The sequence below is a fragment of the Colias philodice genome, chromosome 1 (assembly GCF_061535455.1).
Source record: "Colias philodice isolate Cphi_HAF_F1 chromosome 1, ilColPhil1 Martin Lab GWU primary, whole genome shotgun sequence".
NCBI classification, from domain to species: Eukaryota; Metazoa; Arthropoda; class Insecta; order Lepidoptera; family Pieridae; genus Colias; species Colias philodice.
Genome location: NC_143086.1, coordinates 735858 through 751703, shown reverse-complemented (window position 1 = coordinate 751703; position 15846 = coordinate 735858). Strand labels below are relative to the sequence as shown.

Below are 15846 nucleotides of genomic sequence, written 5' to 3'. Positions count from 1 at the left end.
CACGGACGCGTGTCACGGGCGCGTGTCACGGACGCGTGTCACGGGCGCGTGTCACGGACGCGTGTCACGGGCGCGTGCCACGGGCCGCGAGGCGTGTCACGGGCCGCGAGCCGCGTGCCGCGTGCCGCGAGTCGCGCCACGCCGCGACCGACCAACAACACCGGGCGGCCGCAGTCAACGCTCGATAAACAACTTTACAAACAACCGTTAACATTCTTTTTACACGTATGTATAAAAGCAATGAACCTTTCGTAATAAAATATTCTCAATTACTACTAATTATATTATGGTACTAACGAACATTCAAGACGTAAATGAATCTATATTTTTTTTACATTTTATCATTATTTCATTAGTATCGATTACTAAAATCGAAACAGATGATATACCATTATAATATATTAAATATAGCAATAATATAATATAATCTTTTTAAAATCTAAGCCCTTTCGGGCATTCAGTATATAAAACGACTGGTGTTATATATTGTTCCTAACGTTCTGTAATTTATATATTTCATAAATATTCTCTTTATTTCAGAGATAATCCTGCCTAACTATTTTAAATGTATATAAATAAAATTAAAAATTTCTCACTTTCATTATATTGTAAATTTCATTAGAATAATAACTGTTGTAAAACGAATGCATCCAAGGCGTCAACAGCGTTAAGGCGAAGGCCGTGTAAATACCAACAAATGTACAGAATAAACGAACGTTAATTCGCAAACACGACTAGAATCCGGCTCGATAAAATTTATCAATATAATCAAAGTACCACAATTTATCAATAAATCACTTTCGATATATCGCATGATTTTCGCTACTGTATAAATGAGTTAGATACGTGAATGATATATGATTCGACGAAACCGATAAAGTAGAACGCCACTAATGCGAACTAGTACGTGTTCAAAGAAGTTTGTATAAATAACTAACACCATTATTACTAGGGAATATGATACAACAGTCGGCGGGCGAGCCACGGCGCGAACAGTTCCGCGATAAAGTGATCAACAACGTTACAGTCATCTGTAGGAGCGCCCCGAACCTATAAAAGTGTATAACAATCGCCGCGGGACCCCTAGTCCGCCCTTCTCTACTCTACCTTTGTAAACTTCTTTAATGCTATTCGGCAAATTTTTGGATATTATACTTTCTTATAAATATAAAATTTATAAAAGGCATGTAACATTTAAAAATAACACAGTTATATTTAGTATTATCACATAAACAAAGCGGTACTGGAAGAAATCGTTCGAATATGATAGTCGCAAAGAGAAGCGTCGCTTTGTGTTAGTACCTTCGGATACTTGGCATGTAAAGCAGCGCTCTCGCTGGAAGCCGCTCGTCGCGAGTTACTCACTAATCTATAACGTGTACAAAAACTATATAAAACCACGAATATATCTAAACAATGAGCTAGTATATATAGATAAATATATAAGTCGCAAAGCTCTGTATTTCATCGATTCGTTCCTAGTAAATACTAAATATAATATGTTCGCAAGTAATAATATATAAGGTATATTTGGGGTACATCGATCGTTACTGGTGGAAGTAGAGCGTCCCGGGGCGGAGCTAATAGATGTAGATGTGGTACAGGGGGCTCGCGTGGAGGAAGGGCAGCGCCTCGAGGGCGAAGCGCCCGCGTCAGGCCTCGCTGCACGAGTCCTCGATGTCCGCCTCCCGGATGTTCGTGAAGAACGACGTCAGCGCCTTCAGCATCACCGCTGCAAACACAACCACACTTTGTATTCGCAACAACTGACATATTTACAACAACATTATGAGTGGGGAGTTAAAATTTTATTTATAGCTAGGAAGACAGAGCCACACTGTAATTGTACTGTATTAATTTTTGTACTCAATAAAGATATTTTTTTTTTTATAAATGTAAAAGTAGTCTATAAATTGATTTCATAAATTGAATGCAAAAATAGTAATTAATCAGAATGTGCATACTAGTTAAAAATTTAATAAAACAACCGAGACTATGAATAAACAATCAGTACATGCATATTAAAATATTTGGAAGAAATTAAGAGAATATCGCATAAAACATACCTTTCCCTTCTGGTTCATTTTCCGAGAGCTCCCACGCAATGAATCCCTCCACCGAAATTATGTACTGCTCGTGTAAATATTGGAATATATCTAATGTTAACCCTGAAACAAAAACATACTAAATGAAACATTTGGAAATAAATCGTACACAATAAATAAAATACACCATTACATAGTCTTGTTATATATTAAATGATGGTTGATCAGATGATTTTAATCAATTTTAGTGACAAGGGGTTTGAATCAAGACTTGGTATAAGTAAAAGCATTTTACAATGAAACATTTTACTCTCAATATTTCACCTCAATCAATAATTTGTTGTTGATGCAATCGTTTATGCGAATGCATATCTATGCATCGTACGTATTAGAGATTTTATACAAGGGAATTCCCTTTCTCAAACATGTCGTCGAATAATTGAATTCGACCACATATTGAAAGAGAAATCTTCATCGGTTCCCTTAGGATATTTTCCTTCACAGTTTCGAGTGTTGATGTTATAACATGCGAATTGAAAAATCAATTTATTTCCTACAGCGCTCGACTGTTCTCGAACCCCCGTCATTCACCAGCTCGTGTACTATGTATATGTGTACGTGTACTATGTATATGCGTGTGTGCATAACGTATGTGCGTGTGCACGTGTATCTTTGTGTATGTGTGTGCGTACGTGCGTCAAGGTGCGTGTGTGTGCGTGCCTAAGTATGCGTGCGTGTATGTACTTTGCGGGTGCTCGAGGCGGTGCACGAGACGCTGCGTTGTATGCGTGCGGGTGTCCGTACGTGTGTGTGTATGCGTGTGCGTACCTTGCGGGTGCTCCAGGCGGTGCACGAGGCGCTGCACGGCGAGCAGGCAGGCCACCTCGCGCGGCAGCTGGCCGGCCGCGTACTCGCCGACGAGCGGCGCGTACTTGCCGAGCCGCTCGCCGGCCAGCGGGCCCGCGCGCCCGCCCAGCGCGTGCGTCACCGAGGCCGTCGTCAGCGCGCGCAGGAACCACTCCGACCCGCTAGACGCGCCTATGTTGTCCTGCACACCACATTATACACACTATATAAATCACATAACGTCTCGATACTCAAGGAACTAAACATCGAAAATAGGCTTTCGTCGATTGTGCATATGCAAAAGTTCTTTGCCCACTTCACCAGAAATAAGGATTCCTTAGAGACTTGTGGTTCAGGAACAAATTGAGGGCAAAAGATCACGAGGCCGCTCACCTACATGTTGGACCGACCGGACCTTATCGGTAAAACGACCCAGTCCGGCCTTGTAGAATGTGTTCGCAATGCTACCGATCGTGAGAAACGGAGACGTATTGTTGGACAGGGAGCGAAGAAAGAAGTGACCACATCTAACAAGAATAGAGCACCATCACCATAACCACGACAACTCTGTCAAGAGTGTACGACTAAGAAGAGATAAACCACATAATTATATCATAACACTGTTATAAAAGTTTTGTACCGAGGTCACGTACGTACAACGTAAAAATATTTCTGAAACATCTATTCGTTATAATGTCCTTAGCAAAATACATAATTATATACATGGCACTGTTAAACATGAATTATCTATGAAAACATCGTGGCATTTGATTCTAATTGATAATTTTTTAAATGTCTGAACCGATAACAATATACCCGTGACTGAAACCGACGACCTTTGCCATACAAGCATAAAATTTTGAATGCAACAAAGTCTCACGTAACTTTAAACACAAAGGAAATCGTTTCCCATTATTCCCACTCAACGTGACCTACATTGTGCTGCAAACGTGAGCATAATTACATTCTTGTACATAAAGTCATCTCGAGGAAATAATATACCTCAAAGCGGTTATAACTTAAAAAAGTCATAAAGAAAACGTCGCAATAAAACACCGATTAAAATTTCTACAAACGAAGAATAAATCCAACTTTCCATTCATATCAATAAAAATAAAAAACACTATTTGTATCCATTCAACTTCAACTAACTTTAATCCCATTATCCCATTCATTGTTTGTTAATTCTAAAATAAACTAACATTTTAATCCTTGAAATTGAAAGCTAATACGAATGTAATTAAATATAGATTCCTCGTAAACACTCGCGTAGACTAATTGCCGAGAGCAAAACGAATATTGGTAAACAATCGAGCAAAACAAACATTATTTGTGTACAATCTCGTTACGCGTACGACAAATGCTATTTCAATTAACGAGAATTCGTTCAAAAAGGAATAAAATATACAAATATAATGCGCATAGTAAACAAACGATAGTACAACGGTCTGAATGGCGCGGTAAGGCAAAATCAATAGTCCTGGGAGCGAGTTATAGGTAGCTAGGTGGCCAGACGCTCGTATTGATTTCATACATTCTAGGTCATACGATGAACCGGCAAATTGGACCGAGTTCTGGTTGTAGGGATGAATGTATATATCATGTGTGCGATTGACATGTAGAGATATTAATCTAGTTTCGCTCGGACGGACGCGATTGGAATTGAAATGGAAATTGAAATCTGACATGTTCTAGTTTCTAGATTAAATTCTATTTCTAGATATTCCTTTGTTAGATGTCGAACATGAGAATAGATGTTACGTTATAAAATTGAAATGCGTATAAATATGAAAATGGAAAATATATCCGGCTGACGAAAATATGCAATTTTGTAGGTCAAGATTGTTATTTATTTCAGAATCTTCAATCTATAAAAGTCTACCTACATATTATGGGAAATGATTAAACATTTGCATATTAGATTACGTGTTTTTTAAAACACGATTCGTAACATATTTTCCCGATAACATATTTTTCAGAAAACTATCGTTTTGCTGTTTATATCAAGAACAACACTTTCTGGTTGGGTTTTCTTAAGTGTTTCTTTAGTTTAGTCTTTAAATTATGGATTGGTTAAGTAATAGGAAAAGAAAATCAGTTTTGGCGACTACGACTTTACAACTCGGTTATGATAAATCAATACCTTGTCATTTCGATCGAAATCTACACGAAATACATTTCGTAGCAGTGTTTTTTCACACTCCTAAGGTCTAATTCACACGAGAGTTAAAAAAGCGTTGCGTTAAAACCCGGCGTTGGCGCTTTTTAAACGTTCTCTCTGTGGTTGTTCATACTAACGCTTTAAAATCACTCATGTCTCGTCTCTGGCTTCAGTAGGACGTGGAAATGGTTTCTGCTAAATTAATGGCACTAGCGATTTGTGTTATTAAAAGACGAAAAAGAAAACAAAAGGCATTCTGGGTACATCCTCTGAATGAACAGAGATACTTAAAAGGGCAGTTTGTGACACTGTACGAAGAGTTAAGGCAATACCCCGGAAATTTTTTTAATTATTTTCGAATGTCTATAACAACTTTTGACGAATAGTTGGAAATAGTGGAGCCTCAAATAAAACTTCAAGATACCAACATGCGTTTGGCGATACCACCTGTACAACGATTGGCTGTTACTCTGAGGTAAGGCGCTTTTTTAGCGCTCGTCTGAATAATAGTAAGAAGTTTCCTATGGTCTATTTTATTTAACGCCCAACGCCGAGCGTTGAAAATACAACACTGCGCGATAAAAAAGCGTCGCGCTTTAAAAGCGCTGACGTGTGAACATATACTTGGGAATGCATTTGTTCTATTTGGACGCTTTTTTAACGGACGTTAAGAAAGCTCTCGTGTGAATAAGACCTTAGAGTTACAAAATATAAAAATATATACTTTTTTTCAATTAGCAAAAACTCTCCCACGTAACTTAAAAAACATAGTCGCGCTCGTCTTCGTATATGTGCGTATGACAAAAATAATGCGTGTACAGTTATATCAGTCTGTTTACAGGTATTTCTCTCAACTCTTGTGTACACTTTTGTCTGTTTGTCCATCAGTCCATGTGTGTTAATGTGTGTCCGTCTGTCCATCAGTCCGTGTGTATGTCTGTCCATCAGTCCGTATGTGTGTCAGTCTATCCGTGTGTGTGTGTGTGTGTACCTGCACCCATCCGCGCAGGCAGTCGCAGCTCTCGTCCGCGTCCATCAGCTGCAGCAGCTTGTCCTGCGTCTCGGCGGGCGTCACGATCCGCTCGCCGCCGCACGGCTCGCCGCCCTCCACGTACTGCAGCCGGTTGTCCTCAATCCACTTCGACACCTATGTGACAAATAACACAAGATAAATGTGGGGAAAACTAATATTTCATAATGTTCACAAAGAATAAACCTCACATATAAATAAAGTATATGAAAATGTGTATGTCTTTCTTCCATAATACAACAGAGCGATTTGATGATTTTATATTTGTATTCGGAGATAGATAACTAGACAGTGATAAAAGCTTCATATAATGACAATGTTACATCTCATGTTCATGGCAATTTTGTTTAAATACATAGACAAAGCAGCCGTAAGCCGAGCAGCCGAGCAGCTTGTAACATTATTTCGAAGTAAATATATGTTTCGCTTTCCAATTAGTATCGCAAACATATATGTACACTAAAATGTTTACTCATTTATATATTATTAACCTTAATAAGCTTGCTTAGCTTAAGATATGGATCTTACCTGATCCTCATTCATCCATTGCTTGAACTGCAAGCCTGACTCCTGCCACTTGGTCTTGGTGAAGGTTGGGCCCATCGATTCCTTGAGCTCTTTGAAGATGGCCCGCAGAAGAAGGTGGCCATGCTTCGACGAGATGATCGTCTCGCACGCCCGGTGCACTTGCTCAAAGGTAATGTGCTATAGGGATAAGAGATAAAATTAAAAAATTGGTTGCCTGTAAAGTCGGTATACGGGCGAAAGTTTTACGTGACAACGACTTCTTATGTCTGTCTCTCTCGCTCTTAGGCGGGCTAACCATGCCCGCGTGCCTCTCACTCGCTCTCATTGTGAGCGCATAACGTGAGCGGAGCGTAACGCAGTTTCTTGAAGTGTCACCCGGCAAACCAATTTATAAGACGTTGTCACGTCAAAACTTATATCAATACTGGTGTTACGTATAGTTACATTTTCAAAGTTTAGCTTAATTTTGGCTAAAAACTACAATTGTTTACTAACATTTAACGTGACCAAATTTAAATTACAACACCTTATAGTTTATCACAATGCAATGAAATCTATAACTTTTGATTGCTAAACAAACATCTCATCATGAAATCACCAATATCAGCCATAATTTTGTCCGTCATCTTTACATTCATGATGTTAATCAATCCTATCCAAGAATCACAACTATAGATTGATCTATATAATTATTATCTGAAAATAGTTTGCCAATTATTACAGATTTGAAATCCATCGTAAAATTGGTACTACTCTGACTAGGAATCTACTTAAAATTGGCAGCTTTAAATCCTAGGTCCTATCTTAACATTGATGCTGACCTTCTTCTCAATGAGCGGCGCGAGGAACTTGGCGAGGTAGTCGTACAGCATCGGCACGTCGATGTACAGGTCGGGCGCCGCGTCGAATATGTCCGCCAGCCCGGCCAGCAGGAGCTCCGCGGAGATCGTGCCCGTGCTCGCCACGTGCACTATCGACTTCGACAGCTGCGCGATCTCCTTCGCGTTCCTGGTTGAGTTATTTAGAAATTAAAGACTTTTTAACGGATTTTAAACGCGATTTATTCATTCTATTATTTTCCCGACGTTTCGAACACTTTACAGCGAGCGTGGTCACGGAGAGACTAAAATGTTATACGTCTTGACGGTCATTCGAAAATTGCTGTTTGTAAACTACCTCCACCTATTCCTCCGTAGTTGGTATGTGGAGTATTTTTCCGGATGTTGGCAGTATTGGCTGTTCGAAACGTCGGGAAAATAATAGAATGAATAAATCGCGTTTAAAATCCGTTAAAAAGTCTTTAATTTCTAAATGTATAATACTCGCGTAAAATCAAACATTAGAAAATACTATGGTTCAGTTATGTTATAGTGAGTGCGGTGTGCGGTAACATCCGTATAGTCATGTTGCTAACAAACTATTGTGTGTGACTTTTAGTAATTGTAGAAATATTCATTGAAATAACATATGTCTTGTATGATTGTTATTCATACAAGAACTATATTCATACAATACTCAGGACGTCATTGTGTATTATCATTATTAGTTTTTACAATATATACCTTTTATAGAAACAAAAAATTTCAAACCCCTATTTTATATTTGAACAATCAATCAAATATACATAACATGTAAATCTATTTAAACTAGTCTACACAAAACTATACATGTACGTATTGCATTTAAATATCTTTATAGTTATTTTACAAAATGTACAATAAACCAATAGAAACCATCCAATATACAATATACATGATAACACTCACTTTTCGAGCGCCACCTCGATCATCTCAGTGATGATAGCCGCGTGGTGCTGCGGCGGCATCAGCTTGATCTCCTCGACCATCTCGTCGTCGTCGGGGTTCATGAGGCACAGGTCGACCATCTGCTTGACGCGCTTGCGCACGCCGTCCGGCAGCGGCTCCTGCGCGACCGGCGCCGGCGCCGGCGCGGGCTCCGGCGGCGGCGCGGCGGCCGGCGCGCGCGAGCCCGAGCTCGAGCGCCCGCCGCCCGACGACCCGGACCGCCCGCCCGCGTCTGCGCACACAACACGCTCAGTACACAACGCTCGACACACACACTATATAATAATATCGGTCGGCAGAAATGCGTCAACAAAACATCGCATGCAGAGCCGGGAACCAAAAACGAAAAGAGATAGGGAAGAGGAAGCGAATCAAAACAGTCAATATAACTATAAATACAAACTTGTTAATAGATAAAATCACTCACTCTCCAGGCCGGCTGAGCGACAGAAATGGTTCGTTTAATAATTGAACAATTATGCATTTATTTTGTGTTTTGTAGTATGTTGCCCAATGATGAAATTCATGTTAGTGCGTTGCAAAACGAAAACCAATACTTACTGAAGTCACCGCGCGAATTGAACGAGGCCATCTCGATCGATTTCGAGTGTTGATATCCAGCCGGCGACAAATCTTTGTTTGCTGCAAACACATTGATATATTGAAACTCGCTCCCAACCACATACATAGAGTTGAGCGTGTATATATCTTTAAAAGATCTATGAAATCCGAGATATTTATCTCAGCTCACTACTGTTTGCTTAAGTCAATGAGTTTGCAGATATAAATTAAAACAAAAACATTCTGTACTCGTCAAATCTTTCAATGCATAGTAAACATAACAAAACATTGCTGAAAAATAGTGTTATATTGATTTCAAATAAGTAAAAAAACCCATGCAGTGATCATAATTGACGAATAAATGAAAAACACTCCAAGAAAGGGGGCAAGCGCTCACCTCTGACGGAGGTGGGATCGGTCTGCATGACCTCCAGAATGCTGTACTTGTTCTTGTTCAGACTGATGCTCGAGCTGCTGGCCGACGACGTGTTCTTCGCGCCGGAGCCCTGGTTCCACGCGGTGGTCGGTGGCCCCAGCCTCGTGGTGTTCAGGTTCTGCCACAGATAAACATTATTAACATCTATTGTATCCTATAGATGTTAATATCCGGGGAACCACTGGGAAACTGGCTAATGATAGGCAGAAATGGAAAATTTTGGAGGAGGCTTTCACCGCACAAAGCGGTAATTACAATATAGAATAATAAGATAAATACTAACATAGAATAACTAAAATGTTACTAACAATACACATAATTATATTAGTTTTTAAGATTTTTAAGTTAAAGTGTAAATTTTTGTAAAAGTAAGGAAATAAAAGCTAATATTATTATTATTGTATCCTATGGAATAGTGTGACAATTTCGTTTAATTCGGAACCTCAAATGAATGATTATGGATGGCGTATCCCTCTAATAGGATAATGTTTCTTAATTTGTCACAGGATCCATTGTAGAATAAGTGAAGTTGCACCATTGAAACATTGGTGTCAAGTGGTTAAAAATAATGAATGTGTCAAGAGTTTAAAAATAGTGAATGTGTATATGTTCATACACAACTCCTTCTAATTACATTCAGTTGTCCAAAATAAATTCATATTTAATAATAGTTGATGCATTTTAGGATCATAGTCATTTTTGACTGTTTACAAATATTTTAAAAGTAAATTAGTAACAGTCTATTTAAGTCAGCCTTCAAAGGAGCTGGTAGTCTGATTGTAGTCGCTACCATATCATTAACATTTTCAGACCTAACGAATCTACAAATAAAGGAATATTTCCACGTGAGCAATAAAGGAATTAACACAGGTTATTTTTATGTTAACAGTAGTGAAACGAGGAGAGTCGTCACCTGCCCCCCTAGACAAGTGGCTTTCTATTAGCGTTAAGTTCAATAGAATAGATTATGAATGTATGAGATTAACGTTTGATTACGACGACGACGACGACGATTGATTATGTCAATCTCATACATTCATAACGCCGTTAGTACACCGACGCATTCGCGTGCGGCAGCGAAACAACGAAAAATCTGTCAGTAGTGTGGCAGGTTTTCGCATATGATATGTCTCACTCTAGCACATAGATAGATGAAATAGTTGCGTCCTTGTCAGTATTGTTTCGCAAGGAACTGCGAAATGGCCATTACACAGACGCATTGCGAAAAAGTTGCGAAAACATTGCTGTTTAGCTGTGCGGAACCTTAGTTCCGCAGATATTTCGCTACGCAGTAGTTTCGCAGGGATTCGCTGCCGCACGCGAATGCGTCGGTGTACTGACGGCGTAATCTATTTTATTAAACTTTACGCTAATAGAAAGCCACTTGTCTAGCCCCATAGGGAAGGTTATTTTTATGTTAACAGTAGTCAAACAAGGAGAGTCGTCACCTGTGTCGTAAACTGGTGTTAGTGATCTCTATGTGGCATACCTTCTGCGAGGTGATCTTGAGCTTGTTGGTGTCGACAGTGAAGTTGGCGCGCGGCGTGGGCTTCCACGGCGACTCGTTGAAGTTGTTCCCTCCCTGACCGCGCCGGCCCTCGCCCCGCTTGCGGCCGCCGCCCTCCTCGCGCCGGAACCCGCCGCCGCCGCCGCCCATCGGCGACGAGTTCATCAGCTGCACGAAACAAACTCCTTTATATCCTACTACACTAGATTACCGCCCAAGTTTTTAATCCATCAGGCCCCGGAATCACAGACACAATAGAAAATCTATTGTGTCGCGGCCGGATCTGGCCGCTCGGTGGTCAAGGGGTTAAACAAAAACCCGCATTGTTCCCATAGCAGTGTCTTATTCTGGGTATTCAGCTACCTACATAGCAAATTTCATTGTAATCGGTTTAGTAGTTTTTACATGAAAGTAAAAAAAGTTTCTCCATCCTCACAAATATTAGTAGGACTAAATTACTTTTACATCCTACTAGTTATTGCCGTGCCGCCGGCCGTGTCGCCGGGCATGTGTCGATGCACCATTAGAAAACTTAACAAATATCATATATCATATAATGTAACCCTCCACAAGAACCACTCTGTCTATTAGAAAAACCTCATCAAAATCCGTTAAGTAGTTTTAAAGATTTAAAAACCCACTACAGTAAAGGACACATATTACAAATGTTAGGTAATGTAAAGTTAATGTCAAACACACCTCAATATGGCGTTGCTGCTGCTCAGCCTCCTTCTGTATCTGGTCCATCATCTTGGGCTGCGAGTCGATCACGTTCTTGGCGACCCACTTCCTCCTGCGCAGCTCGATCACGTCCTGTATCATGAAGCGCACTCGGCTGCTGATCTTGTTCGCCTTCCTGTCCGCGATGATGTCCTGCATCATCTTGAAGATCTGCTCCAGCTGCTCCTTGACTTCGCTCTCGACCTGCTGCCCGATGGTGGTCAGCAGCTTGCAGAGGCACTCAAGCTTTTCCTCCTCGAGGTTCTCGATCAGGTGGTTCATACAGAACACCATGATCTTCGCGGTCAACATCTTCAGCTTGTACAGCTCGCCTGCAACAAACAACCATTCTTGTACCTATGTTCTTTATGGGTCATTTCGCCAACACATTAACCCATTGAGCCCCGTACGGTCCGATCGGTCCACGACACAATAGATTTTTATTGTGTCTGTGATTCCGGGGCCTGAGTTATTAAATGGCAATTATATAGTTACAATTTGACGTCAAATCGCGAGCGTAACAATTAATGGCGTTAAATGAAGATGTGTAATGAAATAAATTGTGTTAACGATATCGAAAGTAATTACTCCAATTTCGATAAAGTTGAAAACCGATGCATTTTATATGCGTCTGTTTTTAACCCATGTTCACAATTCGGTAATTTCGCATATGCTTATGGACGGCGTTCGTAGAATCCTGAAATCGGTTTACTCCGGCCCAGATGGCCGCTCGCACGCAAAAAACGTGAGGTCGTCAAGTTCAAGGTCATCGCGATACTTGTTTATTTCGCTCCGCCGGGACCGATTCAACAATACATTTATCAATAAAAGAAACAAAAATACATTCAAAAGACGCACGTTAACATAACAATAAACCATTCGTTCGCAAGAAAATTCGCATTACAATATTTATATATTTAAAATTATGTACGTGTCAAATATCGTGTCGAGTGCAAAAGAGTTCTTTGGTGCAAATTTTCCATTCATACAGTGCAACTTAAAAGAAATCGTAAGCATATAAGAAACTATACATAGCAATAATCTCGTTGCCCCATGTGATAATAAACCGAGATTAATATAGTGTTATGTAAGCTATGACGTCATTATCAGGAGTGCTAATAAATTATGAGCTGTCACCGTCTCACCTTCGTGGCTCGTGTTTTACTACGCATTTTTACAATTTTTAACTCGGAAGACAAAGAGGATAGAATTTACGTTCATATTTAAATAACCAAATTCTATAATCAATGTATTATATTAATACAATATTGGATATCTATAATCTCTTTATCTTTATCGCTGATAAGGTAAAAAGATTGATGTTTCTCAATTTCCAATTTAAATGTATGAAAGTAAAAATGTCGTTGTAACTTGATATTTACGTTATGTATCAATTTACCATTCAAGGTTGTTGCAATGGCTTGTCGCCACTCGCCCAAGCTTCAGTGCAACCTACTTTCTATCAATAACTTTATTTATTTTTCATAGAACTGATACTAGGCCAATTGACTTAATAACTTCAAGTATCTATTATAAAAAATTGTGTATAGTTTGATTTTAATTTAGTGTAATTATTTTAAGTGGAAATAGATATGAAAACTTTTACGTGAATATTACTAAAACAAAAAAATAACACATTCTAATGCAAATAAATAGCAAAAAAAACAATTAGCTAGAAAAGGCAACAAATAAAAGTTCGCAAATGCAGCAAAACACAAAAAATAGCAAATATAGCCAATATAATTTTCCGCAGAGCATGTTTTTATTTTGCACATATTAAAATACCAATCATCAAATAAAATTTCGCAGTATATATGAATACATTTTTGATCACCCATTAAATCGGTGCGTATGAGGCACGAAACCAAAGGTGCAAAGTGAGAAATTAAAACAGAATTGCAACTAAATAAGTAAGAAATTAACAAAGCGCAGTTCGAAAGTTTTGCTACTGGGCCAATTATCGCCACTTTCATCTGAGTGACTTGATTTTGTACAAGTTTAGATATTTTTCCATTGACGACTCCACATTAATTAATTTATTAGAAATGTATCCTAATACATTCTGTTTCAAATCAAATTATTCATTTCATTTTAAACAGTGAAGTTGTTTAAAAATCTCCAAATTCTGTCTGGTAGTCACATGATCATATCAACACTTTACAAAATGGGTTTATAAAATCGCTAGCAAGCAAGTCATTGTATAAATAAATATAAAACACGAATCATATTAGTTATTGATGTTCAAAGATAAAATATATTACTATAACAAAATCAGATGAAAATTACAAAGCCATTGGCTGGCTACTTTCTAAAAATATAGGAAATGTGTATAATTACCAAATCAATATTAATAACAATATGCTTACCGATAAATCTAACGTTGCCGACGGAACGCATGCGCACGCGACGGTTCATCTCCTCAAGCTGGGCGGCTAGCTCCTTCTTCTTAGCCTGTATTAATAATAATCATTAAATAAATGTCTCTCTAAAATACAGGGTTACTTGTAAACACCAGCAACCTCTCAGGACAAGAAAGCTAACATCATAAGTAACAACATTTGTTCTACGACTTTTGGCATAACGCAATACATTATTTTTACATGATTTTTTTAAAGTTTTTATTGTACTCTCCTAACATTTGTAAGTCTATGTTCTATTCATTATCGAAAGGACGACGCGACGCCTCCTTTCCCCTCTCGTTCGCTTCTTGTTTACGTAATTTTTGGGATACGCGTAGAGTTTATAATATTCAAACGGAAAATTAAATGAATATTTTATATTTATTTTCGTATGAAAATAAAATCTAACAAATTATCAAAAGTCGTAGAACAAATGTTGTTACTTATGATGTTAGCTATCTTGTCCTGCGAGGTTGCTGGTGTACAAGTAACCCTGTATAACATTACAATATAATATGCCATAGACATTCAGTTATTACTTAATAGCTTTCCGCCCGCGGCTAACACCGCTTTGTCTGAAACCTAATAAATTTTATACTAAAAACTTTCTCTTGAATCACTATCTATTAAAAAAACTGCATCGAAGCCCGTTGTGTAGTTATATTCTACACATACAGTAATTAAGACAGACGTGGATAGCAACTTAGCTATGTAGTAATCCTATCTTCATAAATAATATTCTAGTTTTTTTTCTTTTTGTAGATAGGGAAGTGGTTGACCACAATCTCGCCTGATGTAGGCTGATGTGGTCTAAGATGGTATAGTTTAAACAAGTGATAACTGCGTTAAAAACAACCGACTTCAAACTTGCACTTGCAACATTTACAAATACAGACAAAAATTCTCATAAAATAAAAACTACTGGGCCTATCCGAATAAAATTTTTATGGGACCAATTCGACACCATCCCGCATCGAACAAAAAGAATCACGTAAATCGGTTCAGAAACCTCGGAGTAATCGGTGTACATACATAAAAAAAAAACATACTGGCCGAATTGATAACCTCCTCCTTTTTTTTGAAGTCGGTTAATGAAATACTTACAGAGTCAGTGCACTCGGCGATCTCCTTCTCGAGCTTCATGGCGTTCTCGTCAGCCTTCGCCGTGATGAACTGCTTCTGACACTTGCTGATGATCAGCGCGCGGAAGTTTACGCACTGCTCCGGTGAGTTCGCGGCCGGCACCTGGACAACATAATCACAATTATTGTTACGTGTTTTAGTTAAATAAAAGGCAGACACTATTACTAATATATATTTTGAAGTGTTTAAAAACTTATTTGCTTTGCACTTTTTTTCTTTTCTTTGAATTGATAGAAATTGCCCTATTTTACTTTTAGTTTCAACACTTTCACATACACAATGTACTCATAGGTGATAAGGACACCATCAGTGCTGCGTCTTTTTTAACACACTTTCTTCACCTGTATGTTTGTAACCGAGTCCTTTCAACTTGATTTTAACCCACTTTATGTAGCATAAGTATTCTTTTCGTATCTATTTGTTTCCTTGGCAATATAATAAAGTGTTAAACAACGTGCCTATTAAATATCTAATACTAGCTTTCCACCCGCGGCTTCGCCCGCATTTTCAAAGATAAACCCGCATAGTTCCCGTTCCCGTGGGATTTCCGGGATAAAACCTATCCTATGTGTTAATCCAAGTTACCCTCTATATGTGTGCTAAAATTCATTGTAATCGGTTCAGTAGTTTTTACGTGAAAGAGTAACAAACATCCATACTTACAA

The 15846-nt window shown here is 38.7% G+C and overlaps 1 protein-coding gene across 5 annotated transcripts in view; it reads right to left on the bottom strand.

Moving 5' to 3' along the window:
* Window positions 1-1569: 1569 nt before the first annotated feature.
* The window catches only part of LOC149490949 (eukaryotic translation initiation factor 4 gamma 3-like), a 59926-nt gene continuing 45649 nt past the window's right edge, over window positions 1570-15846 (bottom strand). For all 5 annotated transcript variants that reach the window (XM_089695653.1, XM_089695662.1, XM_089695670.1 and 2 more), the window contains 13 exons: window positions 15143-15283; window positions 14006-14090; window positions 11619-11971; window positions 10902-11087; window positions 9374-9530; window positions 8977-9057; window positions 8377-8647; window positions 7432-7618; window positions 6611-6787; window positions 6044-6199; window positions 2874-3093; window positions 2067-2168; window positions 1570-1732 (listed from right to left, as the gene is read on the bottom strand). In XM_089695653.1, the coding sequence (XP_089551779.1) occupies window positions 1653-1732; window positions 2067-2168; window positions 2874-3093; window positions 6044-6199; window positions 6611-6787; window positions 7432-7618; window positions 8377-8647; window positions 8977-9057; window positions 9374-9530; window positions 10902-11087; window positions 11619-11971; window positions 14006-14090; window positions 15143-15283 (2196 nt within the window). In that variant the 3' untranslated portion in view covers window positions 1570-1652. The remainder of the gene's footprint in view (window positions 1733-2066; window positions 2169-2873; window positions 3094-6043; window positions 6200-6610; window positions 6788-7431; window positions 7619-8376; window positions 8648-8976; window positions 9058-9373; window positions 9531-10901; window positions 11088-11618; window positions 11972-14005; window positions 14091-15142; window positions 15284-15846) is intronic.